At 28.2% G+C, this 27,761-nt stretch overlaps 1 protein-coding gene across 1 annotated transcript in view; it reads right to left on the bottom strand.

Annotated features, from left to right (window-relative positions):
* The window catches only part of LOC136988321 (anoctamin-1-like), a 42,141-nt gene extending 15,822 nt beyond the window's left edge, over nt 1-26,319 (bottom strand). The window contains exons 1-11 of the mRNA XM_067286194.1: nt 26,219-26,319; nt 21,209-21,329; nt 17,459-17,616; nt 11,348-11,491; nt 8,245-8,340; nt 3,312-3,457; nt 3,124-3,242; nt 2,999-3,054; nt 1,897-2,003; nt 380-514; nt 142-302 (exon numbers count right to left, since the gene is read on the bottom strand). Of these exons, the coding sequence (XP_067142295.1) occupies nt 142-302; nt 380-514; nt 1,897-2,003; nt 2,999-3,054; nt 3,124-3,242; nt 3,312-3,457; nt 8,245-8,340; nt 11,348-11,491; nt 17,459-17,616; nt 21,209-21,329 (1,243 nt within the window). The 5' untranslated portion in view covers nt 26,219-26,319. The remainder of the gene's footprint in view (nt 1-141; nt 303-379; nt 515-1,896; nt 2,004-2,998; nt 3,055-3,123; nt 3,243-3,311; nt 3,458-8,244; nt 8,341-11,347; nt 11,492-17,458; nt 17,617-21,208; nt 21,330-26,218) is intronic.
* Between the last annotated feature and the right edge of the window lie 1,442 nt (nt 26,320-27,761).

The raw sequence follows: 27,761 nt of genomic DNA, 5'->3' as shown, positions 1-27,761 counted from the left end.
AACTGAAATGTGAAATGGTTTTATTAAAATTATACTTTTCATTTTATTTAATATCACAATCATATTATTAAATAAAATGAAATAATGAATAAATAAAAAAATTTGTAATGAATGAAACAAAATAATTGAATTAATTCATACCCCAAATAGATATAAATACTGCATAGAAAGTTGTAGCTGCATTATCAAACAAATAAATAAGAGAAGCTGCATTGCAAGATTCACCAAGTTTCCAGTATCGACATTCATCTTCACATAAAGGGCACATTGTTACATTACTCATAATTCCACAAATTTCTTTACTATTAAATAAATTATATTTTATGAATCTTCATGCTATATAAAATTTTTAGTAAAAAATTAAATTTACAATACGAACCTGGGAACATTTTTGTTAAGAGTTATACATCCATATATAAAGCAGAGAATTCCTACTATTGAAGCAGAAGTTAACATGTAAGTATAAAATCCTAGCCATGCAAAATATAATCCAATTTTAACTCCAAAATAGCATCTAAAATTTATTAAAAGAAATATATATTATTTTCCAATTATTTTTCAATTACAAAAATACAATAGTCCCTAGTTATATCATATATGTTTGGAGACAAATGAAATGAGCAATATATGCAATGTCATGATGTATCTATCCACTTATTTTGTCTATTTTTGACTTCCATCAGACTTGCTTTCTTTGTAGGTTGGATGGTAATTTCAAGATCAATGATTGGGATAAGGTAATATTTCTTTGGCAGTAGAAATTCAGGTGCTCTTTCTGTTGTCTTATTTCTAGTTGTTATTTAGTTTTTCTGCCTTTTGTTTTAGCTGGCGGTACTAACACCTCCAGCTAAAACAAAGACTAGTTTGGTTAGACTAGTGCTTAGTTAGATGGGGTTATATTAGTTTAGTGCTTCTTTGTATTTTGTTAGTTCTTGGTTCCCTTATTAATTTTGCATTAGTTTGGGTTTTTATATTTAATGGTTTCTCTATTTTTGGACTGCTTCCAGCTGCTACTGTTGCAATAGGTTGTGGAGGGTATGTCCTTCCTTCCTTTCTACTGTTTGTTGTATTTTGCAGTTTTTTCTAGCTTGTATTTAGTTAATAATCTTATATTCTGTTGGTGTGTTTAATCATCTTTCTCATGTAGTATTAGTTAGTTTACTTTTAGTCAGTAAGTAGTTTTATTCCTTAGTTTGTAATTAGTTCTTATTTAGTTGAACTTAGTCAGGTCTAGCACTTAAATTTTGTTCTATTCTGTTTGATCAGTTTTCTCTAGTTTTTCTTAGTTATGAGATAGATAGGTAGTTAAATTCTTCCTGTCATCTCAAGCTCTGTCTAGCTTTGCAGATACATTCTCCCAGTTGGGTATGTTTGCAATGTCAGATCTTTGGTTTAGTCTTGTGGAGGAATCCTTTGGGAGAGATCTCACAGACATGCCTAAGCCTTAAGCTCCTTGGCTTATAGAAAGACTAGAGGAATGCCAACTACAATGTTCTGTCAAGCATAAGGAACCTATATTTCCTTCTTTCACTATCTCCATGCTACCTCTTCAACCCCCTTCCTCTTCTCCACTTAATCCTGACTAAGCACTTTCTGTATGGCAATATCTTGCCTCTGTCTGCCAGTAGAAATTCAAGGGCAACAAATTTCTTAAAAATTATTGACTAGTGTTTTTACATTTGAAAGACAAAAATGTGCAAAATATTCAAACAAACATCAAACAAAACTCGATAAGCCAATACACCAACAACTGCCATAAAATTTAGCCTGATTATTTACGGCAGTTGTTGGTGTGCAAAATATTCAAATGCATGATATAATGAGGAGCTACTGTATTATGTATATTTTTTTATTTAAAAATTGCAATATAAAAATGATAATAATAATTATACTAACCTTATTTCATCTAAAGGTTGTTGTTTAAATATGCAACGAACAGTTGCCCAATTTTTTAAAAGAAATAATCTAGGATTATTTATGTCAGTGTTGTCATCACAAATTCCCTGAAAATAAAAAATGTATCTAGTATAAAATATTTAATGTACTTGATAAACTTTAATTGTGATTATTATTATTCTAATTTTTCAACAGCAAAAACCATTTGGCAAAAATTTCTCATATTGGTATATTAGAAGAAACAGATTTGATTTATGAAGATGATGTCAAAATATACTAAAATTAAGAATAGAATTTTATTCTTCAAAATAATCAAACTCAGTTGCTATAAAACTTGAAAAATTATTTCTATTCAATTCTCTTAAAAAGAAAGTTCTCAACAGTAAAAGAACATGTTTAGAGTTGTACAATACAAGTATATTGTTTTCATAAGTTGATACAAAAAAATGCCACTGCTAATTGTAACCTGACATCCAGTCTCTTTAAATCATGCTGCTTTTATTTTCATAAGCTGCTTAGTTAAATTGAAATTAACAGCACAATTCAAAATCAATTGGTTATTTTTTAAATGTTTTGCCAGCCATGCTTATGCACTTACCATTGTATAAACACAGTTTAACCCTTGAGTGTATTGATATGCCTTAGAGGAAAAAGTCTTGATATGGAAAAAACAAGAACAAAATAGACAATAGATGTCTGAGTAGGATGAATGGTAACTTGATAAACAATGACTGCTATGTGATTTGGCTTGTTTGTACATATTGCAGAAAGGAATTCTTCTTACAACATGGTTTCATGTACAAAGAAGTTGAATTTTTGGACATTAGACATCATATTAGGTCATCAATATATGTGAATACAATTCTTCAGTTTTTAAAACTGTAAAGTGATTAAACAAACATTTGCTTGCTTAAATGTTTGTTTATTTTTTTTAATGTGTAATTATATATTAAGCATTGCACAACATTAAAATTTATAAATAATGAAAGGAATATGTAAAAAGATTATTAAAAATTAATTTAAATATGCTTTAGTATTAAAAAATTAACTTATTTTTGAATCATGTATATAAATATTTAACAATAATTTAAAAATTTCAAACCTCATGCAAAGGAAAAGAAGCAAGATAAGCTCCATCAGCCAATAACTTTTTTATACCTGTTAAAATTCAATATTTAAGTCAATCTCCGATAAATATAAAGTATGTTGCTAAATAACATTATTTACCAAATCCAAAAACATCAGCAGGATCCTGAGTAAAACGTTTCCGTTTTAATATAAATTCAATAATTTGAGATCGTTGAGCAGGATTAAATAAGTCTTCTTTTCGCTCTGGAATTGCAAATCTAAGAGGAAAAAATACATTTTAAAATGTATATTTTTAATTTTACAATTTTAAAAGCAAACAAACATACAAATATTCTTTGCTCCTACTAAAAACAAGTGTTAGCCTTTTCCTTTTATCAAAATTTAAATATGGTTCAAGTGAGAAATGAGCTTGAATGCTGGCATGTCGAATTGGCTTATCTTTATAACATTTGGAGATATCAAAATCAGCAGGCTATTTTAATAAAGAATTATAAATTTAATATAATAATGAATAATTAAATAATAATAATATCAGAATTTTATTAAGATTATTTTGTTAACATTATTGCTACATTTTTATAAATTGGCTCTCATTTAATGTCATCAAAATTATTTATTATGTATATATTATGTAATATTAAGTTTTAAATAAATTAAAGTAAAAAACAGACTGTGATCAGTTTATCTTTGAAATCAACTATACAAATATATGTATTTTCACTGAAAATTTCACTGATAAATTATATATTAAATGCAAATGCACAGAAAATGACACTTCTATTTCATGTTAATTCTCAATATAAATATAAATAATGTTTTCTCTAGTTTAATTTTTTTTATTAAATACAAAACTTTTTGAAATACTGTAATCTATTATACATGATTTTACAGAAGAAATCTGATTCAATTTATAATTTTATAAAATGAGTCAAATAACTTGTACATAATTTACTTGAAGATTCCTGTTTTTTAAATTTTGTGTTTCTAAATCATAGGGTACATTGATAATTCAAGGACTTGTACTTTTCCTGTATGATAAGACCTTAAATTATCAATGTACTATATGATTTAGAAACACAACTTGTACATAAATTATTATCCATAAAAAATGCTAAATTAACTGTTAACATTTCCTTTTAAATATTTCTAAGGAATACATATCTTTAGTAAACATTTTAGAAAATATATTATAATTTTCCATTAAGAGTTTTTACTATCTACATTCATTAGTTTAGAAGTTAGCAGATGCATGCTGGAATATTGTTTGCTAATAGAAAAATCAACTTTTTTTGTAAGTCCAAAGCTAAATTTTCAGTCAGAATAAGTTGGTATACTTTACCAGCAAACAACATAAAAAGTATTAATAATGGTACCAGCAGTTGCTCACTAAAAGCAATTCTACACATTTAGTCACCATATATTATACCGACAGTAATTTTTAAAGAAAAGGACACTGATTAAGTCTGACAAAGAAAATCCTTAAACAGAATAAATTTTTAATAACAACATTTAACAATCAATTACCGCAATATTTATATTAAATTAAAAATAATTTACATAGTAGAGATTATAAATATAATCTAAAGCAGTATTTCTCAGCCTTGTTGTTGCAAGAGTGTTTCAGGTATGTTGTGAAAATATTAAATATTTTTTGAAATTTTGAATAAGCTCTTTTAAAATTTCATTTATCATTTAACTTTTTACATTGGCTAACCAGAAGGAGATGATGATATTCACCAAAATGCTAGCTGTTGAAAAATTTGTGGCATCAGCATATCCCCCTCGCAAAAGTTGAGTACATCTATACAACTCTATAGGCATTGTGGCTTAGCAGCTTAAAGACTGATACTAACTCTTTATGCCATTGATTGAAAATTTTTTAAAAATCAATCGTAATTTACTTTAAATTTTAAACATTTTTATTTTAAAAATTATTGTGTGTTGCAGGAATCTTATTAAATTTGAAGTATGTTGCTAATCCAAAAAATTTGGGAAAACACTGATCTACAGTATGTAAATTTAATTTTGAATTTGTTCAAAATTCTTCAATAATGTATGAAATATAAAAAAATACTCTCTACAATAAAATATTTTAAGAGAGAAAAGCTTTTTCAAGTTAGTTCAAAAATCTATATTTGACTTTAATAAATGTTTTGTAGTTTGAAAATATTTAAAATATGCTTAAAAATTCTGTTTGATTAACTGTTTAATTATACAAAGAATAGTAATATTTTATAAAGCCATTTTTAATTTTTCAATATTAAGTTATTTTTAATATTACTTTTATATGCACTTAATTATATTTGAATATATTTTCTTTAAAATCTGAGTATGATTTTATTATAAATATTTCTCTATACACTAAAATTATGTACAGGATATCCCATGTAAAACTGGTTTTTCTCACCAATTGAATAAATTATTGTAATCTACAAATTGGAAAAAAAGTACAAATGAGACAAAATAAAATTAGACAAACCCTTTGAAAATTTAGTTTTATTCACAAAATATTATGGAAACTTGCATAACCAATGCTTTGATATTTAAGGTGACCTGGTATTATTCAATCAGTGAATCAGTTTTACTTGGCCATCCTGCAATTTACACTTATGTTACTAAGGATTTTCATAATCATAAATTGTATAAAATGATTATCATATTATAATAATACAATATTTTTACATTATGTAGTAACTGTAATTAAATAATTTTCTATAATGATTACTAATGTAAATCATTTAATTTGAAAATGACAACAGATTATCTAGAAACAACAATCATTCATATTTCAAGTAAAAGCCAATTAATCAAAGCTTAAATATCTGATTACAGTTAAATTAATAATTTGAAAAGGAGTATCTTAAAACCTTTTTCTTAACATTCTCAAAAAGAATTTTATACATCATAAAATATTTTCAAGAAATTACAATATTTTTATTTAAACTAAAATTAATAAATCACAATTTGTAAATATCACGCAATTACAAGCGATCATTTTTATCTTTTTAATTAATTACTAAGAATAATTTTGCAATTTTAATTTTTATTATAAATTCCTGATAACATGATAAATTATGAAATTTTTACTCAAAAATTTTTGATTCTTTTATAAAAATTACAAAAATTGTACCAGTGTGCTAATTTTAAAAAATTGATTAGTTGAACAATTATTATGTTAGCATGCAAATAAATAATGGAACATGCATTTAGTGTAAAATATTAAAAATTTAAAATTATAAAATATTTTATTTTCTAAAACAATTTTAAAACCATTTTTAAAAAAATTATTAGCTAAAACAAATGCAATAAATGAAATTTAATGTGCTATGATTAAAATATTTAAAAACATTGCTAGTTCTAATACATACCATGCATTGCTTGTGATATTATTATAATCTTTCTAATTCTGCAAATATGAAATATGTTTTTAAAACTAAACATAAAAAATGTATATATGAATTCTAAAAAAATAATGATGTAACCATTTGCATTGAAATTTTATTATGAAAAGTTTATTCATATTCTGTTTATTCAAATTAAATGAAATTTTATGATATGTTATTAACTATAAGTTCATAAATGTTATCTCAAAAGTGTTACAATAATTTTTGAACATCTTTTTCTCACTTCAAGAAATTATCAAATAATTTTATGTAATGTATTGTTTTAAAACATCAATTATAAAAATATTTAATATGATTTATAATCTAATGTTCACAATGTGATTGATAGAGTTGTAAATATTTCATTTCAAAATAGCTATTATTATTTAAATTTACAATTGCTTGAACAACTTAGCATCTGAGAACAAAACATTTGATTGATTAATATTAAAGCTAAGAGAGATACTTTCAATAAGTTTTATGATTATATGCTGTATACATTACGCAAAGAAACAAAATTAAATTCTGATTTCTAATTTATTATAATTATTATTATTTTAAATTTTGTAAATATGGTATCACTCAATTAAAATTTACTTAATAATATTTGTATTTTGAATTAATTATACTTAGATATTATGACAATTTTTTTTTTTTGTAAATTTTTGTAAAATTTTCTATTTGAGTTTTCTGAATTCATACCATGGAGTATTTTTAATAAAAGATATAACCTATTAAGATTTGCTCTTTATTTCAGTATTATTGCTATGCTATATTGTAACTACAAGCTTAAATAAACAAACAACATATGCATTTTTGTATATAGAGAATCATAATATTGTATGACTGATCTTTTTGTATATCATCACTCAAAATCAATCAAGTTTGTTTTCTATATGAAAAACAAAGCTATAATACAAACTATAAAATTATTCTGAAATTTAAATACCATAATTTTACCTCAATCTTCACTATGGACAAGTTTTGGCTATTCTTTAGTATTAACTTAAACAAAAATTTATTATATTTAATTTATAATCTATTTAATTCATAATTGAAATATATAGTTATTGTTTCTTACACATTCATTTTACTATAATAAAAAGAGACTTATTCACTGAGTGAGGCATTTATTAAATTTCAGTTGTCCAAAAATTCTAATAAAATGTTATTTAATATATAATCAATTTTAGATAGAATAATTCTTACACATTAAAAAACATTCCATTCATCTGCTTGAAGTCTAAAGTATATTTAATCTAAATAATAAACTTTGCCCTACATTTGTTTATTTTTTCAAATATTAATGAACAAATATTTATTATTCATTATAAAATATTTAATACTCATTTTTCTTTGTAATATTTCAAACAATGTTTTTACTAAACAATTTATATTGTTTTGACTAGTTTAAAGTTCAGTTCTTAGTTTGACATTATAAAATGTCTAAAGAAAAAATAATAAAGTATATAAGCAAGATATTCACTTATGGATGCTATCTAATGCATAAATAAAATATTACATTTAATTCATAATTAGAATTAATCTCAAAAATGACTTTTGAATTTTTGTTAATTTTTTTTTTTTTTTCAAATTTTGTACAAATATTTATAGAACAAATTAAGGGATTTAATTCAGTGCATATAATAATTTTTTAATCATTGATTCTCATTCACTACTCAATGGTATCAAAAATCTTGTTGAAATTACAACATACTTTTTAAAATATTAAATTTTATTTTTTTTATTTCAATCTGCAAATGGTTACTTTTATTAATATTTGCATGCAAATGTAATAAAAATATTTGATCAGTGATTAAGCATGATTTAAAACCAATTTAAAAACATGCAAAAGCTAAAATAAATGAAAGAAAACCTCTTTAATAGGCATCTTGAATTGCATAATTTCACCATAACGGCTTAATACTTCCCATGGAGCATGAATCTTCACAAATTCCAACTCAGCTTCTTCCTGTTGTTATGATAAAATTAACATAATATGCAATTAAATATCTTACTTAAATTAATTTCAATCAATAATATCAAAATATATAAGGTAATATATATTTCAAATAGTATGAAAAATGTTTTTCCTGCTAATTTCTATACTTAAGGATATAGAAAAACTTAAATGAAAATTTAACAATTACCAAACTTTTAAAATTATAAAGATTTTTTAAAATTTTTTATTAATTTATTCTTCTTTCATCATCCAAAATTATATATTTATTTAAAATTATTCATTTTAAATACATGATGATTAGAAATAGGAATTACAAGAAAAAAGGTCTAAATCAGATTTTAAAAAGTAGAGCACATCAATTTAACATTACTAGATAAAATATAATCAAAACTTTTGGCAATAGTCCAAAACAAATAAAATATTCTATAACAATCATTTGTGCATGTGAAGGACAATTAGTATGACATCTTGCCATTTGAATCATAATACTTTGTATGCCTTAAAATAAATTAAGGTAAGAAAAAAATTAAAATGCAAATGCAAGATTCAATAATCATTTTCTACTCTCTTCTGTTTGCATACTCCAAATAAAAAAAAATATCTTTCTTTAACATATATATAATTTTTTCCTATTTATTTTATTAAAATTATATATATATATATAATATACAGTATATTTATGTTCAAATTCAAAATGAATATTTGACAAAGATTCTTGAAATCTGATCTAATATATGTATAATCAAATTTATGTATTTTGATAACTCAGTTATAACAAAAAAAAAAGTTAGTTACAAACTGATTTCTCCTAGAGAGAAAATTAAAGAATCAGTTATTACGACTGGAAAATCTATAGTATTACATAAAATATATACTCTTCTCTTTGTTAATAGTGATATACTGTATTTATATAGAGGACTATTTTTCGGCTGGAACTTGCCAGTACACTATACCAGCAGATAACATAAAAAGTATCTATAGCCAATACTTAATACTGGCAGTTGCTGAGTAAAAACAATTTCATATATTCAGTCATCATATATACATACTGGCAGTAATTTTTTTAGAAAAAGAGCACTGCATATATACAGGTATTCCTCACTTTACAACCTATCTGCTTAATGACCACTCGCACTTATGACAAATTGAGTTTCAACCTGCAATTCAGGGAATCCCCTCTGTCAGCTTGAGTGTCGGTTAGTGGTGAATGGTGACATGCACACTAAGCATAATATAATAGGCTAATGGCGTACTATAATAGTCTTTTTATGAATAAATCTGAAGTTTGTTGCATAATTTGTATAATGTTATAACGATCCTATATTCCCGGCGCAAGTTCCTCGCTTATCGACCAATTTGCTTAACATCGTAGTTGTCAGAACAAAACTCGATCGTAAAGTGAGGAATACCTGTAATATTCAATTATAAATATGTATAATTTAAAAGTCATTTTTGATGATAGTCAATCAGTTTTGTTGACAATTAAAACATGTAACATGATAATTCTCATCCTATAAGTTACATTCTAATTGCTTTTCACATTGTTACAGAACAAATTTTGACAACTAAAATAATTATATCTATTTAAAATGTAGCTCAGGCTGGAGCTACATTTTAAATAGATATAATTATTTTAAAATATAGCTCTAGCTTGAGCTTTAAATATATTTCTTCATTTACACACAACATTACTTTCCATTTTTTGCTAACAGAATCAGAACAAAAGATGAAATCATCATTATTTTGATTTATTTGCTTTTTAAACTCTACAGTGCAGAAATCCATTTTATATTAATAATAGTAATATTGAAGTACAATGTAAAATATTATTAAAAGAATTTTCAAGTTAGAAGATTTTCATCCATATTAAGATAAAACAATATTAAATGCTGATTTTATTCTCTTGTATATCAATCCTCTAATGCACTAAATATTAATACATTAAAATTATAAATGTAAAAATGTCAATGAAATATACATATATAAGTTTATTTTCATTGTTTACTGTAAACATGAAACTGTAGTTTTTGTTCTTTTCATCTACAGGGTATATCAGTACAGCGGTTACAAAATTTCAGGAGAGATAGAGTACACCGAGATGATGGGAAATCACATAGCAATGCATGGTTAGAAATGCTTTCCTCAAGGGGTAGTAATGATACAAAACACAAGAAAGAAAGGACACAAACAGGGTGAGAAAACATGTTTATTATTCTTAGTACAGCAAAAATGCTGGGACGTCTTTGGCTGGTGTACGTGATACATCAAGGCACTGGTGTACGAAACTCTCATTAATAGTACTGAGGAACTTGTTTGCATGCATCGTGGCAGCTGCTAGGGAAGTCCGGGACACACCCAGTATTTTCGACAATGTTAGGTCTTCAATGCGCTGGAGATGTGAGGCCTGCATCACAGCCTGGAGTTGTAATTTTGAACTTCTTTGATTTTTGCTGTAATAATAAACATGTTTTCTCACCCTGTTCGTGTCCTTCCTTTCTTGTGTTTTGTATCATTACTACCATGCCAGGAAAGCATTTCTGACCATGCATTGCTATGTGATTTCCCATTGTCTAGGTGTATGCTATCTCCCCTGAAAGTTTGTAACCACTGTACTGATACACCCTGTATATTAACCTTTCTACAGTGGGTTGGTCAGATATGGAGCTACCATGATGTAGTGAAAAATAAACGTGGGAAATTTTTTAAGAATTTTTCCATGCATTTTTCTTGCTTCTGTTTCAAAAAAAATTTTTTTTAACAGTTATGTCTAGTAAAGAAAAATCTTTTTTTATTGTCATAACCTTTTTTGTGAATTTTTTTCGCAGTAATTTTTGGCTAGTTTTTGGCAATATCCGCAAAATTTCTTTGCAGATATAGATGTTGTTCACCACTGCCACGTGATCGTCCTTGGCGGATATATCCATCAATCACTGCAGATTGGTTAATATTCACATAACTAGTTCACACACACACACAGAAAGGTACAATTAAATTTGTTTTTAATATTAATACTTACATTTTTTGCATATTCTAATTCCAATCCTTCATATTTTAAATTTTCTTCAAATGTTTCTCGAGCTTCTCTCATTGGAGAATTTTTATCATAAACAAGGACAAAATCAATGCGACGAATGCCATCATCAAAATATGCTGAGCAATCCTGTAAAACAATGTTTAATGATCATTAGATTTAATAAATGTTTAAAATAATTTTGTATTAATTAAAAATCTAAATTTATATCAATAATAATAATTTATTTTTCAAATATGGAGAAAATAAATACATAATTGTGAGAAAATTCCTGAATACAGACACACACACTGATACACTTTAATTTCTGTTTTGGTTACTATGCCTTGACTTTGGTCCGGCATAGTACACAGCCACTGGTGTTAACCGAGTATATCTCACTTAACCCAACATAATAATAATAACTCTCCCATGGTCACCACCTGGGCGTGGTGGGAGAGCTCAGTAATTTTACTGATCCATAGGGCAATGCAGGCTGGAGCACAAGCTCCTGGTAGGGACACCCATGCCAGTAAGGCCTATGGGGAAAAATAAAGCTAAGAGTGACCACACCCACATTCTGTGGAGATATTTATTATGGTGATAACTAGATCAAAGTGTGATACTGGCTCGGACGTCGCCCGGGTTAACAAGGTCCGTGTTCGTGGGTTAGGCAGAGGCTCACGTTCGAAAAATAGGCCACAGTCTCCCCTGGTTACCGGTGGCGAAAGCAGCACCGGCCCAAGCATGGCTACTGCAATGCCCTCAACAGATGTGAGGAACCAACCCAGCCTTGGTGTTTCTGTGGCAATGCATCCACAGACCACAAAGGCTGGAAAACCACGCCAACGGATGAAATGGACAGTAGAAATGAACGAGTTTATCATCCGTACTTATTACACAATCACAAAACTTGAAACAAACATGACAGCATACAGACAACAACTACACCATAAATTCACACAACAATATCCTCACCTCACTGTCACTGAACAAAGGGTTGTTGATCAAAAAAGAACAATTATACACAACAACCTTATTCCACAAACAACACTTGAACTTATCAAACAACAGGTTGCTGATCAAATACATCAACAGACAGAAACATCTAACATTAATGAAGATCATGTAACCTGTCAGGATAATCCAGCAACAAGCATTGATAATAACACACATACAACAATTACCACTAATGATACTACAGACACTTCCTTGTCCATCACTGATAACATAGACATGGATTTAGTTAATACGCTCTCACTTATATTTCAGGAAACACTCACTAAATATACAGGCACAGATCCCACACAACGACCACGAATACCAAAAATCAACACGTCAAAGGAAGTAGGAAAAACACTAAATTATGTAAACACTCACTTAATACCACACTACATTCATTCAATTTCTACACTCGCAGACATTCATACATTAGTTTATGCTGGGGCAGTCACAGTAGTGACACACCATGGACTGAAAGTACAGTCACAGACAAATACACAGAAAACACAATACTATCACAAGCCTGCCTGGCAGAGAAGAATAGAAATACAAATAAATGACATTAGACAGCAATTAGGCAGGCTGACACAATACACTAAAAGCAACATAACACCCAAATTAAGGAAACAGCTCAAAAACATTTTCAAGAAAATAAAAACACACACAAAACATGAACATCACAACACACACATTACAGAATACATTGATACACTAAAACAAAAACTTGCTGCCAAAGCACGTAGACTCAAACGTTACAAAACATGTACACTACGAAAACAACAAAATAAATTATTTACAAACAATGAAAAACTCTTTTACAGACAAATTAATAACAAAGCAAACACTGATACACAGCACAGTGGCACACCAACAGAAGAAGAACTCACAACATATTGGTCTTCTCTTTGGTCCAGTGCTGTCACGCATAATGCTGATGCAGGCTGGATCGAGGAGGAGAACAGAAACTTGCACAACATACCAACTATGCCCTGTGTTGAAATAAACATACATGATTTCCAATACACTGTTAACAGAACACACAACTGGAAGACACCTGGTGTAGACAACATTCACAATTTCTGGTACAAAAAGTTTACATCACTGCACCAGGAACTAGCTAAACATCTAACACACATCATCATCAATCCACAAGACATGCCAAATTTTCTTACCCAGGGCATCACCTACATGAAACCTAAAAACAACAATACCACAGACCCCACACAATACAGACCAATTACATGTCTTCCAACACTCTACAAATTATTGACATCCTGTATTGCAAACAAAATATACAAACATGTTGAAGAACACGACATTCTAACAGAACAACAAAAAGGTTGTCGTAGAAACCACAGGGGATGCAAAGAACAGTTACTCATAGATTCAGTCATTCTACGGCAAGCACACAAACAACACAGAAACATACACATGGCATATATAGACTACAGAAAAGCATTCGACAGTGTTCCACACAGTTGGCTGCTACATATTCTACACATGTACAAAATACATCCATCACTCATTGCATTCTTTCAAAACACTATGCAGCACTGGAGAACAACACTACATCTGAGGGTTAGTAACACTTCCATACAAACAAACCAAATTTTTATTAGGCGAGGAATATTTCAAGGAGATTCCTTGAGTCCTCTCTGGTTCTGCTTAGCCCTGAACCCATTATCCAACATGTTAAACAACACGCAATATGGTTACAATATCAGACACGAAAAAACAACACAGTTTACACTGTCACATCTCATGTACATGGATGACATAAAACTTTATGCATCCACACAAAAACAACTTCATCAACTCCTACAAATCACACATTCATACACCAAGGACATACAAATGGAATTTGGCCTAGATAAATGCAAAACAGTTCACATAGAAAAAGGAATCCTGAAGAAAGAAGATTTTGCACTTGGAAATGGAGACATTATTGAATCCATGGAAGAGGGCGAGTTCTACAAGTATTTAGGATTCCAACAGGCCAAACTAACAGAACATACACAAATAAAGCAAAGATTAATTAAAGAATACCAAAGTAGGTTAAATGCTATTCTCAGAACACAGTTAAATGCAAAACACACAGTTAAAGCAATAAACACATATGTCATCCCAGTACTCACATATTCTTTTGGAGTTATACATTGGACTCACACAGATCTTGAGCAACTCCAAAGGAAAACAAGAACAACACTTACTAAGCATAAACAACATCATCCTAAATCCGCCACAGAAAGATTAACCCTTCCACGTAAAGATGGCGGACGTGGCCTGATTGACATAGTTAACCTTCACTACAAACAAATACAGTCACTGCGAGAGTTTTTCTACAAAAAACAAGAAACATCACAATTACATAAAGCAGTAACTCTAGCAGACTCGAATAACACACCATTAAACTTACACTCACATCATATGGACACAACACAACATATAAAAAGCATAGACACCATTAAGCAATCGTGGGCTCGAAAGGCATTCCATGGCAGGCATCCTTATGATCTGGCCCAGGATTTTGTTGACAAAACTGCGTCAAACAGCTGGTTAGCTCGGGGATGCCTCTTTGGGGAGACGGAAGGATTCATGATTGCCATACAGGATCAGGTCATAAATACTAAAAACTACAGAAAACACATACTCAAAGATGCAACACTCACAAATGACACATGCAGAAAATGTCACATCATGCCAGAAACTATACAACACATCACCTCTGGTTGCAAGCTCTTGGCACAGACAGATTATTTACACAGACATAATCAAGTAGCAAATATAATACACCAAGAGCTTGCAAAGAAACACAAATTAGTAGACATACTACAAATACATCCCACAGACAGTATTGGAAAACAACACACACAAAATGTACTACGACAGAGCCATAATCACAGATAAAACAATTTACCACAACAGACCAGACATCACACTCATTGACAAACACAATAAAATCACATACATTATAGACATATCCATTCCAAACACTCACAATATACAAAACGCATGCACTGAAAAAATTAGCAAGTACTACAGAACTCGCCCAGGAAATAAGGCATCTGTGGAGGATGGATAGGGTGCTTATTGTACCTGTTGTTCTCTCTTCTACAGGCATCATACCACACACACTACACAAAAGCCTGGGCACATTAGAATTGAATAGAAACACATACATCACACTACAGAAGGCCACTATATTGAATACATGTCATATTGTGAGAAAATTCGCTGAATACAGACACAACACACTAATACACTTCTTCAAAATTTCTGAGCTCTTCATGGTTACTGATGCCTTGACTTTGGTCGGAATAGTACAAAGACATTGTGTGTTAACTGAGATAAATCTAAATTTATATCAATAATAATAATTTATTTTTCAAATATGGAGAAAATAAATACAATATTAAATTCTAATACTAAGTAACTGAAATTTGTCTTTTTTTAATTATAATACTCATGTACAATGTGTAATTTTTAATCATCAATCAATGAATTAGTCTTACAAAGTAGATTTTTTACATTTATATAAGTACATTTACATTTATATAATTTTACATTTTACATACAAAGATAAAATACTTATGTTTTTAAATACAAGAGGCTAAGCATTCAGTAAAATATGCAAATGCACGGTTCACGAAAATTATTTGCAAAAACACAAAGAATCTTTCACTCGCGCGTATATCCTAGGAATTTGAAGCTGTGATAAATTAATAAAAACCTCATCTTATATGCGAGTAAATACAGTAATAATAATTTAAAAACAGATAAGAATAAAAATATTATATACATTTTTATTCTTATCTGTTTTTCAATTATTATTACTGTATTTACTCGCATATAAGATGAGGTTTTTATTAATTTATCACAGCTTCAAATTCCTAGGATATACGCGCGAGTGAAAGATTCTTTGTGTTTTTGCAAATAATTTTCGTGAACCGTGTATTTGCATTTTTTACTGAATGCTTAGCCTCTTGTATTTAAAAACATAAGTATTTTATCTGGGTCACATGAATTGTTCTTGTATATTGCAGGAGTAAAGATGAATTGCAATAGGAAAAGCAAATCTTTTGAATTGGATTCTGGATTGAAATTCCAAAATCACATGCGAGCATGATATAAGTTTTAATCCATTCCCACATGAAAACAGATGATTACTCAGAAATCAGAATTTGGAGAAACTCATATAATTGACAGAGAGCGATTTGACTGTTAAGAATTGGCAAAAAAAAAGTTCCCGATTGTTCAGCTTTATATGAACAAATCATGTTGTTGATTTTACAAGATTTTTCCTTAAAGTTTAAAACGCCAGTAATTTTTGTGGGACAATGTGTGCATTTACGTTCATTTGATATTTTACTTGTAAAATAAAATTATAATTGTATTAATAAATCTAATTTTCTTTATTTTGATCTTTAAAGTCACACCTTATCCTATATGTGAGGTTGTCTTATATGCAAGTAAATACGGTATTTGAAATATAATTATCACTACTACAAAAAATTTTTTGAATGTAAAGATTTTCATTCCAAAGTTATTTCAGCAATTACGGCAATCAATAATTATAATTATATTTTACAAATTAGCAATTTTAGCAATCTATAAGTCTATATAAATCTAATGTGTAATTGTTTATTTAAGCATTAAATTTTTATGCAAACAAAAAAATTCCCGAATTAAAAAAAATGTTTTATTTAGTAGTAAGCAGCTACAAACAAACTACAAAACATTTTAAAATAACAAAGTCCAAATAATAATTTTTTTATGTATAATTTAATTATGAAATACTTTAAATAAAAGAGTATTTATTTAGTTCATATTAATTTAATATAAATAAAAAACATTGTATATTTGTTTCATTTGTTTTATCTCTAGTATTTATGTTGTTGTTGTTATGTTATGAAGAAAAATATCCACGACAAAGAATCCTTAAATTTTTTGTATGTTTCAAGTGGCCTAGTTCAATAAATAGATAAATAGTTTTTTAGAGCTAGTTTAATAAAGACAGCATTGTATTACTTATGATGCTATCTTTATTGAACTGGCCCTAATTTAAAATTATTTTTTAACACTAAATAATTATCAGTATTTTGAATATTAACTCACTTGAGATGATGTTTGTATAGATGAAGCACCATCAGCAAGAGACTGCTTCTCAGTGAAACTTATAGCATCTAAAATGCTGTTCTTAAAATCTGCAGTTAAATAACTACTATTATTTGTGACATTTTCTAAACTATAATAAATGCTGATGTCAGAAGCACCTACAAATAAAACAACATCATTGATTATATATATTTTAAATTAAAAATAGTTTAATCAAATATTTATTACCATAATACAAACTGCCACTTTCCCTCTGTTATGTATAACAGCCGGAAAAGTAAAATAAAAACTTTACCAATATAATATATACAGAAAAAATATTTTAAGATATTTTATGCTTAAAAGATTTGCTTAGAATAATAACAGACATGTCTGTTGATCACATGATAGTGTGTAATATGTACTGTACCTTTTTCACCAAACAGACTGTAACACAGTGTATATTCTAGCATATTTTTCTAATCTACTCAAAAAAATATATTTTTTAATGAAAAAAAATTGTGTTATTTTCTAAAAATAGTTTCTAGTTTAAGAGGTATTTTAAATATAGTTTTGATAACGCAGAATAAATAAAAAATAATGTGATTTTTGTTGCAACTGTTTTATTTATTTTAAGCAGCCACTGGCATCAAAATTTCAAGACAATATATGCTTAATTACATAGAAAATTGTATAAACAAAATATGTATAAATTTAAGATAGACAGTGTTCTTAACTAATAGATTTCATTATTAGAAGAAAATCATAAATAGAGATATTAAAAATTTTCAAGCACAAAGATAAAATCAGAATAATTAAAAATGCAGAGTAAGTTTAGTCAGTTATTAAATTAGAAAATCTGAATAGACATTTTTTTTAATTTAAAATATTTATATCATTTGTTACACACAAATTTGAAATCACAAATACAAATATATTAAAGTAAAAATAAATAAAAGACAAACATAATGTACCAAAATTTCAAGCAAATAAAACTTTCAGCATAGTACATTCTGCAGAAAATTGCAATAACAAAAATAAAATCTTTGTAAAACTTGCTCTACCATGTACTTACTTACCTGTGCCTCTAGAGCAGCCATTGAAAGCAAGATAATTACTACAATGTAGTTTAGAATTGCCATCTCAAGCATTAAAATATTGTTTTTTCTGTTTCATTGCTCTATTTTTGCTATTTTTGTTAACATATCATTGTAGATATAACTAAACAATTAATTTCTGGATTATTTGGACTATAGTTTGGCTAACTATTAATAATTAATATAAAGTAATGTTTTATAAAGATAGGCAGTTACACTGATATCTTATACTAATATTAACTAATAATTACAATAATTTTTTCCAATTTTTATTTAAGTATTAAATTTAATTCAAAATAATAATTAACAAAATTGAAACTAAAGATGACATTATTTTTCTGCTTTATTTTTTTAAACTCTGTAATGTATAAATCTGTTTTTCATTAATTAAACTAACATTTATATAAAATTTAAAATATTAAATAACTTTCAATTTGGGGCACATTAGCAAAGACAATAGCTTAGTACAGTAGTGTATACACTTCTGTGTGTACTTTGTGTGTTGCCTTTGCTAACATGTGTTTATGGATGGTTTTAGCCTTTACAGGAAAGTGGTTACTGAAAAATTTAACCTGTACTCACTGGTCACCCCATAATTCAATTGCAGGTGTATGGGAATTGTCCCAATTATGAAAATTAAGTTGTAAAAATAAATAAATAGGATTTACTGTTTTTATTTTATAACTAATTTCCTTTGTCCAGCAATAATAATAAAATAAACTTCTTGTATTTTGTCTTAGACTGAAGATTAATTTGTACCTTAATTGAAATATTTATAAAAAAAAAATCAAATCTTAATCCATCAAAATAAATCAGAATTGTAAAAAGTCCCCGTCAGTTGTAAAAACAGTAATGTTTTTACAACTAATGGGGTGTATACTGTAGTTAAATACTTGGTATCATTTGTTATAAATATATGAATAGATAATTGTTGGTCCAGTGGGTTGGTTGCTGCCATTGGTCAGTTACAGTGGAAATCAATTTTAATTTGTGATTGAAATTTAAAACTGGCATATAACATGACTACTCATATCCCTTTCAAACATAGATAACGCATGGTTTATTCCCTCGAAATTACAGTATATGCATCCATAAAACAGTTGATGCTGTATTGCCCTCACTCTATAAAATGTGAAATCCAATATGGTTTGGAACAAAAAATTCCATACCATGTTGGTATTAGTTTTGAATAAGAAGCATTACTTTCTTATTTCAAACTAATGTAGATGTTCACTGGTGAATGTCTACTGCATTTAAATTTGAACTTTTGTTATTCCATTTCTGTTTCATTAGTCTGATGACAATAATGCAATATTTATTAAAATTAATTATGATCAGAGTGTGATTTTTGAGTCTATTTTGTTGATAACACTGAAAACAGTTTATTTTTCTCATAATAGAAATATGAAAGTAACATGACAGAAAGAAAGCTTGAATATACTGTAGTGAATATAAAAAATATGATGTCATATTAAAGTAGATAGTTGATTGTAAGTGAAATGTAAAATAACAGTCTTCTTCTCAGAAATACTGGAGTGAGAAATAAGAAGTAAGAAGCCAGTTTAGTTCAGCGCTTGAAGCAGGCCTCGGTGAAAGCTGAAAACATTTGGAAATTTAGTTTAAGTTCAATACTGGTAAAAAAGGTTTTGTTGGTGACGGTTCATTTGAAATGTAAAAAATTAAATTTATGGAATTAGTTTTTAATTCATTTTAATTTTATTTAAAAAATTTCATTGCAAAAGATTTATGAAATTATAAAAATTTCATAAATCTTTTGCAATGAAATAAATCATAAAATCATAGAAAAATTTTTCAACTAATCATATATTAAAAATTTTCTGTAGTTTTTTTCCTTCCAAAACATTATACTTTTAATTTAATTTAAAATAATATGTATTTATAAAAAAATAATTAAAGAAGAAGCTGTCTACAAAGTTACATAAATATAAACCTATTTTAACATGTCCTTAAAATTAATGTTTTGGTGTAGCTAGAACTACAGCTGGATCTAAAGCCAAAATCAAGAATTTATTCAATTTTTGAATTAGAGCCAAGTAATGCTGAAAAACTAATGTTCAACTTTTAATAAGAATTATTATTAGCTGTGGTTATCGCAATAAAAAGATTTACAATTTCCATATAAGTTTATTATTAAAAATAAATTTAATGAAACAATCAAACTGTGTTATTTTCAAGGATTATTTTTACAAACGTGCTTTAATTTATTAATAATATAATTTGACCTAGAAACAGGTGATGTCATCGTCATGTGATTATATGTAGTTTAACAATTAGAATTAATTTTTAATCAATCAACAATTTAGAACACAGATAACCAAATAATTTTGTATGATCACATCTTCTCTAGACCCATCTGTTCACTAAATGTTCCTAACATATTAAATAATAAATTCTAATTACTAAACTATATAAAATGCCAATATTCTGTATATCTAGTCTTATTAATTATGAATAAATAAAATTCATGAAAATGACCTAGCAAAAAATGTAACAGTGTTTAGGTGTATTTATCTAATTTGATGGTTTTGATTTGATTTTCATTGGTTTTGCAAATTCTATATTTGATGGTTTTCTATATTTAAGAATATACTTGTAGTAAATTAAGAAAAATGCTTTTATCATAAATAAAATAATCATTATAAAATGTTCTTACTAGGAAGTGAGAGCTGACTTTCAGTCTGATCTTTTGAGTATATCTCATTGTCATAATGACTTTCAGTGTCAGAATTAGTACTCCTCCGTTTGCTATTCTCATATAAACTAGAAAATGACATCTGTAAGAAAAAACAAAAATTAATAATATATTCTTAATTAAAAGAGTATAAAATTTTCAAAGTAATAAATGCATTAAATGAATAAGAATTATTAAAAACAGATGTTAGCTATCAACTGGAAACCTTATACGAAAATTGTATTTCTACAAAAAACTTAATACATAATGAATTATTGTATATTATTGCATTACTGTGAAACACTCGTTAAGCAAAACAATTTTTCCCATATAAATTAATGTAAAATACAATAATGCATTCCACACCGAAAAAAAATATTCAAATATTTTATGTATAATGTTTATTCAAAGAAAATTATACAATAAACATTGTTAAGGATTGTGAATCATTATCATCTTTTCTTCTAGTGTGGAATGAACCAACCTGAAATGTAAATTCAATTTGTAAAAAACAAAAATATCAGATAATATGTCTGATAAACACGTCAAACGATATGCCAAATTCTTGGGCTATGTAAAGGCTATAATTAAATATTAGAAATTAATTAATTTGACTAGAGGTAGGCAGTTACGCTGTCATCTCATATTAAATTCAATAGTTATAAATAATTAATTTTTAATTTAGACATTTCTAAAATTTAATTTAGAATTGTTCATTAAATTTATACAAGATGGCAGCATAACTACCTACTTCTAGTCAAATTAATTAATTTCTACTATTTAATTATAGCCTTTACATAGCCCAAGAATTTAGCATATCGTTTGACCTGTTTATTATATAATGGACTATGGCTGTTGATGTTTATATGTAATATGTGTGAACACAAGTTTGGAAAAATATGTGATCACAAGAGACAGTAAGATGCTAGCGGAATGAGTGCTAAACACAGACTGATTGAGAATGCACATGATCTGGGACTTCTCCTCTCCTCGTCACTCATTATGAGAAACATCACCTGTTAAGTGAGTCATTATTTTACAATTTGTTTTGCTTGTTCTGCAAGGTGCTTGTTAAGCGAGGTTTCACTATATTTTGATTTATATATAAACATAAATAAATAGTATTAATAATGAAATTTTTTTATCACATATTTATTTTTTGCAATTTTTTGATAAAATAACATATATAAATATGAGTTATTTACTACATATACAAGTACATTATTTTAATGCATATTAGGAATATATATGTTTTTTCACATAGTATATATAAATATTTTATGTTTTGTATAATAATATAAATAGAAAACTTCTCTACAAACTGGACTGTTCTGTAACACAAAATATACAACAAAAAATCCAACTCCTTCAGTAATAATGTTTTAAACCTGATGCAGATCTCAACAGGAGGTCAAAAACATTCATATTTTGTTAAAACATTATTATAATAATATATATAATGTATATGTAGCTTATTACAAAATTACACATATATTGAATATTATGTAAGTAATTATGTATATAGTCAAATCTTGGGTTACAAATGCCTCTGTTTATGAACAAAATTTTGACTGCAATATTTGCTCTGGTTGCCATACAATAGCTCAGTTTCCAAACAAGCCACCAATGGTCAACTTCCTATACTTCCTATGTTAAAGAAAGTTGAACAGCTAATCAATGACAGGACTACCAATTCAGAAATTAGTGGCACTGAAATCACTTCATGACATCACGACACAAATCATCAATGATGTTGTTATTCAAATTATATTTCAATGCTCACAGGAGTAAGATCTACTTCTGTATTTTGGTATTATAATATTAATATCTAGTATTTATTAATAATAAGTAGTCAGTTAATTAAAACTAAAAATAATAAAATAATAATTAAAACTCTGGCTTTAAACCAAAACTAAAAATAAAATCAAAATTAAATAATTAATTAATTTTAATTTTAATTGAAATCAAATCAATTGAAACATAATATTTCCGAAAGTGTAGGTAAAGTATTTGTTATCTGTCTTGATTGATTTGGTTATTTTGGTTATATTTCATCCAGGCAGATTTGAATCTCTATTTATAGCACTTATTTGTAAAGTGTTTAGTTTTGATTTCTGTTGATGATAGAACATTTTGCTTTTAATATATATAATAATATAATATTACATATAATATTATACTGCATGTATAAGTATTTTTATGCATAAAATACAGCTAAAAAGATAAAAAGGTAAAGCTTTTCTTTGGGGGTCAGAAACAGATTAATCCATTTTACATCATTTCTTATGGAAAAATTTGTTTCAGTTTGAGAACAAATCGGTTTCTGAACAACTTTTTAGAATGAATTAAGTTTGTAACCCGAGGTTTAATTGTATATACTTTATCATAAAATACTTACACAACCAAAAATTCAGCTTGTGAAACACAAAATGATGAAGAATTTCTGCTTTTGCCAAGGTGCATAAACCTGGATATCAACTAGGTCCAGTCATGGACAAGTTGGTGTCTCCAACAATACTAATTGAAAAAAATCTTTAATCAATACATCACAATGAACTTAGATAACTACCACTAGGGCATTAAGAACTCTACACAACTTTTGGAACATCTACACAACCTTCAGATTGGAGTCTACACATATATAACAATATAAAATTTCAAATTGATGTATCCATCAATCAAAATAGAACCATGCTTTTGTGCATTGTATGACTTTCTTTTCAATTGCATAGGCAAAGATGACAACTTTCATGAAAATATATTAGAGTTGGTCAACTTAACTTACCACTCCTCCTCCTTCCAGTTGAGAAGTTGACTTAATTGCAGTGCAGAGGAAATCCCCTTTTAGGTACATCCCTTACATTTTGTGACTAGGCCAAACAATTGCCATAATTAATCAGGCTAATATTATGTGAATTATTCATCAGGCAATTGAAAAATCAGGTGCTTCCGTTCTATAAGCATGACATTTCCCTATATTCCAGATATATTGACAACCTACTAATTATTTGGCATCATCAACCAAACATTGATTCAATGTTTTTCTGAATTCTTTCAATAACAATCCTGATGGCATCCACTTATGCATGGAACAGCAACATACTTCTGTTGCCCATTTTCTGGATATCAACATATGCATACAGGATGATAGAATTTACCATTGATGTACCACAAACCCTCTAACAATTCAATTTTTATCTCATCCTCCTTAAATGATTCTTTCCATACAAGGTAGCAGTTTTTAGATCCTTAGTAAAAAAAGCATTTACATACTCATCTACTATCAAAGAAAAAACTCATAAATTGTGGTACATAACCCAGCTGGCTATCCAGCATGAGTATCCACCTAGATTAATAAAATGTTTAGTGAACAAATGTGTGGAACAAGACCAAAATGCAAAAGGACCAAACAGGAAAAGCATAAATGCAAGGTTGTGCAGTATAATGAGACATGAGACCCTAATGGCTATATATCAAGAAGTGCCAGCAGGCAATGACCTTTCCTTGGCCTACAGAAGGAACCCCACCACCTATGCTCTTCTTAGAAACACTAAGAACCCTCACAACAAGATGTACTGTACTTTCCAGGAATATACTCCATACTACTTCAGGACAACAGAGATGGCTGGGCTACAATACATCCTGCACCTACAAGAACATCTCATTTCAATTAATAAAAGGCAAGCTACTTCAGCTTCAGCCGCATATATTGGACAAGGATGTGCAGGTGAACATTGACAATGCACATCTTGTTTACATCTCGATATTTACATTCAAGTATAAACACGTGACCACAGACAGACAGTTTGTTTTATATTTTAAATTATTACATTTCATCACCCATTCTATTCTGATATGCATTCCAAATACGTTTTTTTAACTCAAAAATGATTGCTAAAGGCAATTGAAAACATTTGTTTTTCTCCATCATTTTGTGTTTCACAAACTGGATTTTTAGTTGTGTAAGTATTTTGTAAATTATCCATTATTTAGTGCATTTATATTTTATCATGTTTATATATATATTAAACAGTAACAAGGGCGTCGCCAGAGGGGGGCAGAGGGGCAGTTGCCCCTCCCTAGACATGCGAAAAAAATTATTTAAATGCTAAGTCATTTATTGCCCGATTTATAATTCCCGCGCGAAAAACCCAAGAAGATTATGTTTTAATTAAAATAATCTTCTTAAGCTTCTTAAAATTTATGAATCGTTTTTATTTTACCTACATACAATTCATCAATTTATATCATCTTGCCCCTCCCTGGCCCATTGGCTGGCGATGCCCTTGACAGTATAACAATTAATGGAACTTTTCAGTTAACGGGATGCCAGCCGATATGTACAGCAACGGGTAAGATTCAAGCTCTGAACGAGGGGGTTCACACCACCTCAGAATTGTTAACCCTTTGCAAGATATTCGTCTCCAAAGGTCAGTTTTTAACACATATCAGTATACAGCCTATTCTACATGCTTGCACGTAGACATGTGCCTCGGCACTCACTATCACTTGCACATCAGCACCCAGGTGGGGGCAAGCTCCACACTTCCCTAAAACTATATAACATCAAGTACTCCATAAACAGTCAAGTGGGCTACTCGAAGCTGGCACAGTCATGAGCTAAATTGTTAAATGCGACATTCTTTCACTATCGTCTTCTGGCATCCTGTTAACAGAAACCTTAATATATTGGTACATATATATATTAAATGGCATTAAAACATGATGAAGTATATATACAACATTCAATATTCATGTAATTTTGTAATAAGTTACATTGAAATCAAACCATTCCGTCACAATTACAAATTCTTAAAATTTCAAATGTCTCTTAACAAATTTTTGGCACACTCAATGCGTTTTCCTTCCTATTTTTAACAATCACTTGACTTAAATGCTCCTCACACATACCACGATACAGCATTAAGAATATTTTACGTATTTATATGTAATTTAAATTTATATTTAAATAATTACAAAGTTTTCTCTTACTCTTTAAATATATCTTGGATAATTCCATTAGCAAATACTAATTTAAAAAAAAAAAAAATTTAACACCAAAGATATTTTTAACAGACGACAATAACCGCAAGTACAAGCGCCATCTATCGGTTAAAAATATTCTTGAAATTTTATTACTTTGGAAAAATAAATAAATAAATTCTTTTTAAATATTAAATAATTTCCCTGCATTTATTTATAACTTTTATTGTTAATAATAATTATTTTTAAATATATAAAATTGCAGACCAATTAGGCACGAAATTCGGCGAATTAGTATATCGTATCTACAGTGTATGTTTTTTTGTTTGTTTATAACTTGTTCGTCCACTTAGAGAACTTTCTAATATTCATTATAGTTCGATCAAGCCCGCAATATGGAGGGGGATATATTAAAATTTTGTAAGAGGCTGTGATGTGATTAATCGATGAATTTCGTTTTCCTTTTATTTTTTTCTATTGCCTGTTTTTAAAATTAGCTTCTCTTTAGCGGAAAATATGAATAAATTAATGTACTGTAAGTCTGTTTTACAGAAATGCTTGATTTTAATATCAAAGGGTGACGAATCAAGCGTGACATCAGCATGGGGTGTCTAAAAACTGGTGACAAAATGCGGCAGGATAGGTAATCAAAAGGGATTCAAAATTGGTGTCATTATATTTGAATGACCTTAAAATATGAATTATTTTTCAATATATAGAGAGGTGGATTAAAGAACCAGAAGAATATAGTTTATCCAAGATATTGTGATATCAACATGGAGAAACATAAAGAATCCGCGCAAACTATTTCTGAGGGTTCCAAAACCTGTAAAGATTTCATAGAACCTGTTCACGTTAGAAAGACCTCCCGGAAGGCATCCCCCTAGGCAGATCGTCCAAGTGTTGCGTTATCATAACTTTTAACAAAACAAACAAACAATATACGTAGATATTTATTGTGTTACTTATTTGACATTACTGTATTATTGATTCGAAATTGTTCATTGCAGCTATGTGCTGTATTATCTCTGTTTTTAAACAGTATATCACATATTTCATTTTTTCATCATTATTCATCATTATTAATTTATTGTTTATGATGCTTAATATGACGTTAATGATACCAGAATATGTAGACTTGAAAGTTTCTTAAATTACGGGTGTAAATCGTAATAACGATATCGTCTGCTTAGATTAATTAAAATATTTTCTTTTGGGTTTATTTGAAATAAATCATTCGTTGTCTTCTTTCTCCCCACATTCATTTCCTTACAAGGTCGTACTCAGGATTTTCTCCAAGGGGGCAAAAATAATATAACGTTGTTTATTAAAAAATGATTTTATTTGAACATTTGAAAACGCGCTAAAATTAGTTGCAATGCTATTCGAACCCTATCTAACTCTTATTTCAGCACTAGCCTATGGGAGTTCTGGCTAAATCTCAAAATTTCTTTCTAAAATTCATTTTTAGCTTCCTCTTTTAATGCACACTCATCATACAAAGACTGACAAGCCGATTTTCTGTCATTGTTAAACGTATCCAAGTTTTTAC

Source organism: Centruroides vittatus, unplaced genomic scaffold (genome assembly GCF_030686945.1).
Source record: "Centruroides vittatus isolate TY-2023 unplaced genomic scaffold, ASM3068694v2 scaffold_3293, whole genome shotgun sequence".
Lineage (NCBI taxonomy): Eukaryota > Metazoa > Arthropoda > Arachnida > Scorpiones > Buthidae > Centruroides > Centruroides vittatus.
The sequence above is the reverse complement of the archived record's forward strand: the minus strand, read 5'-3'. Positions and strand labels throughout refer to the sequence as shown.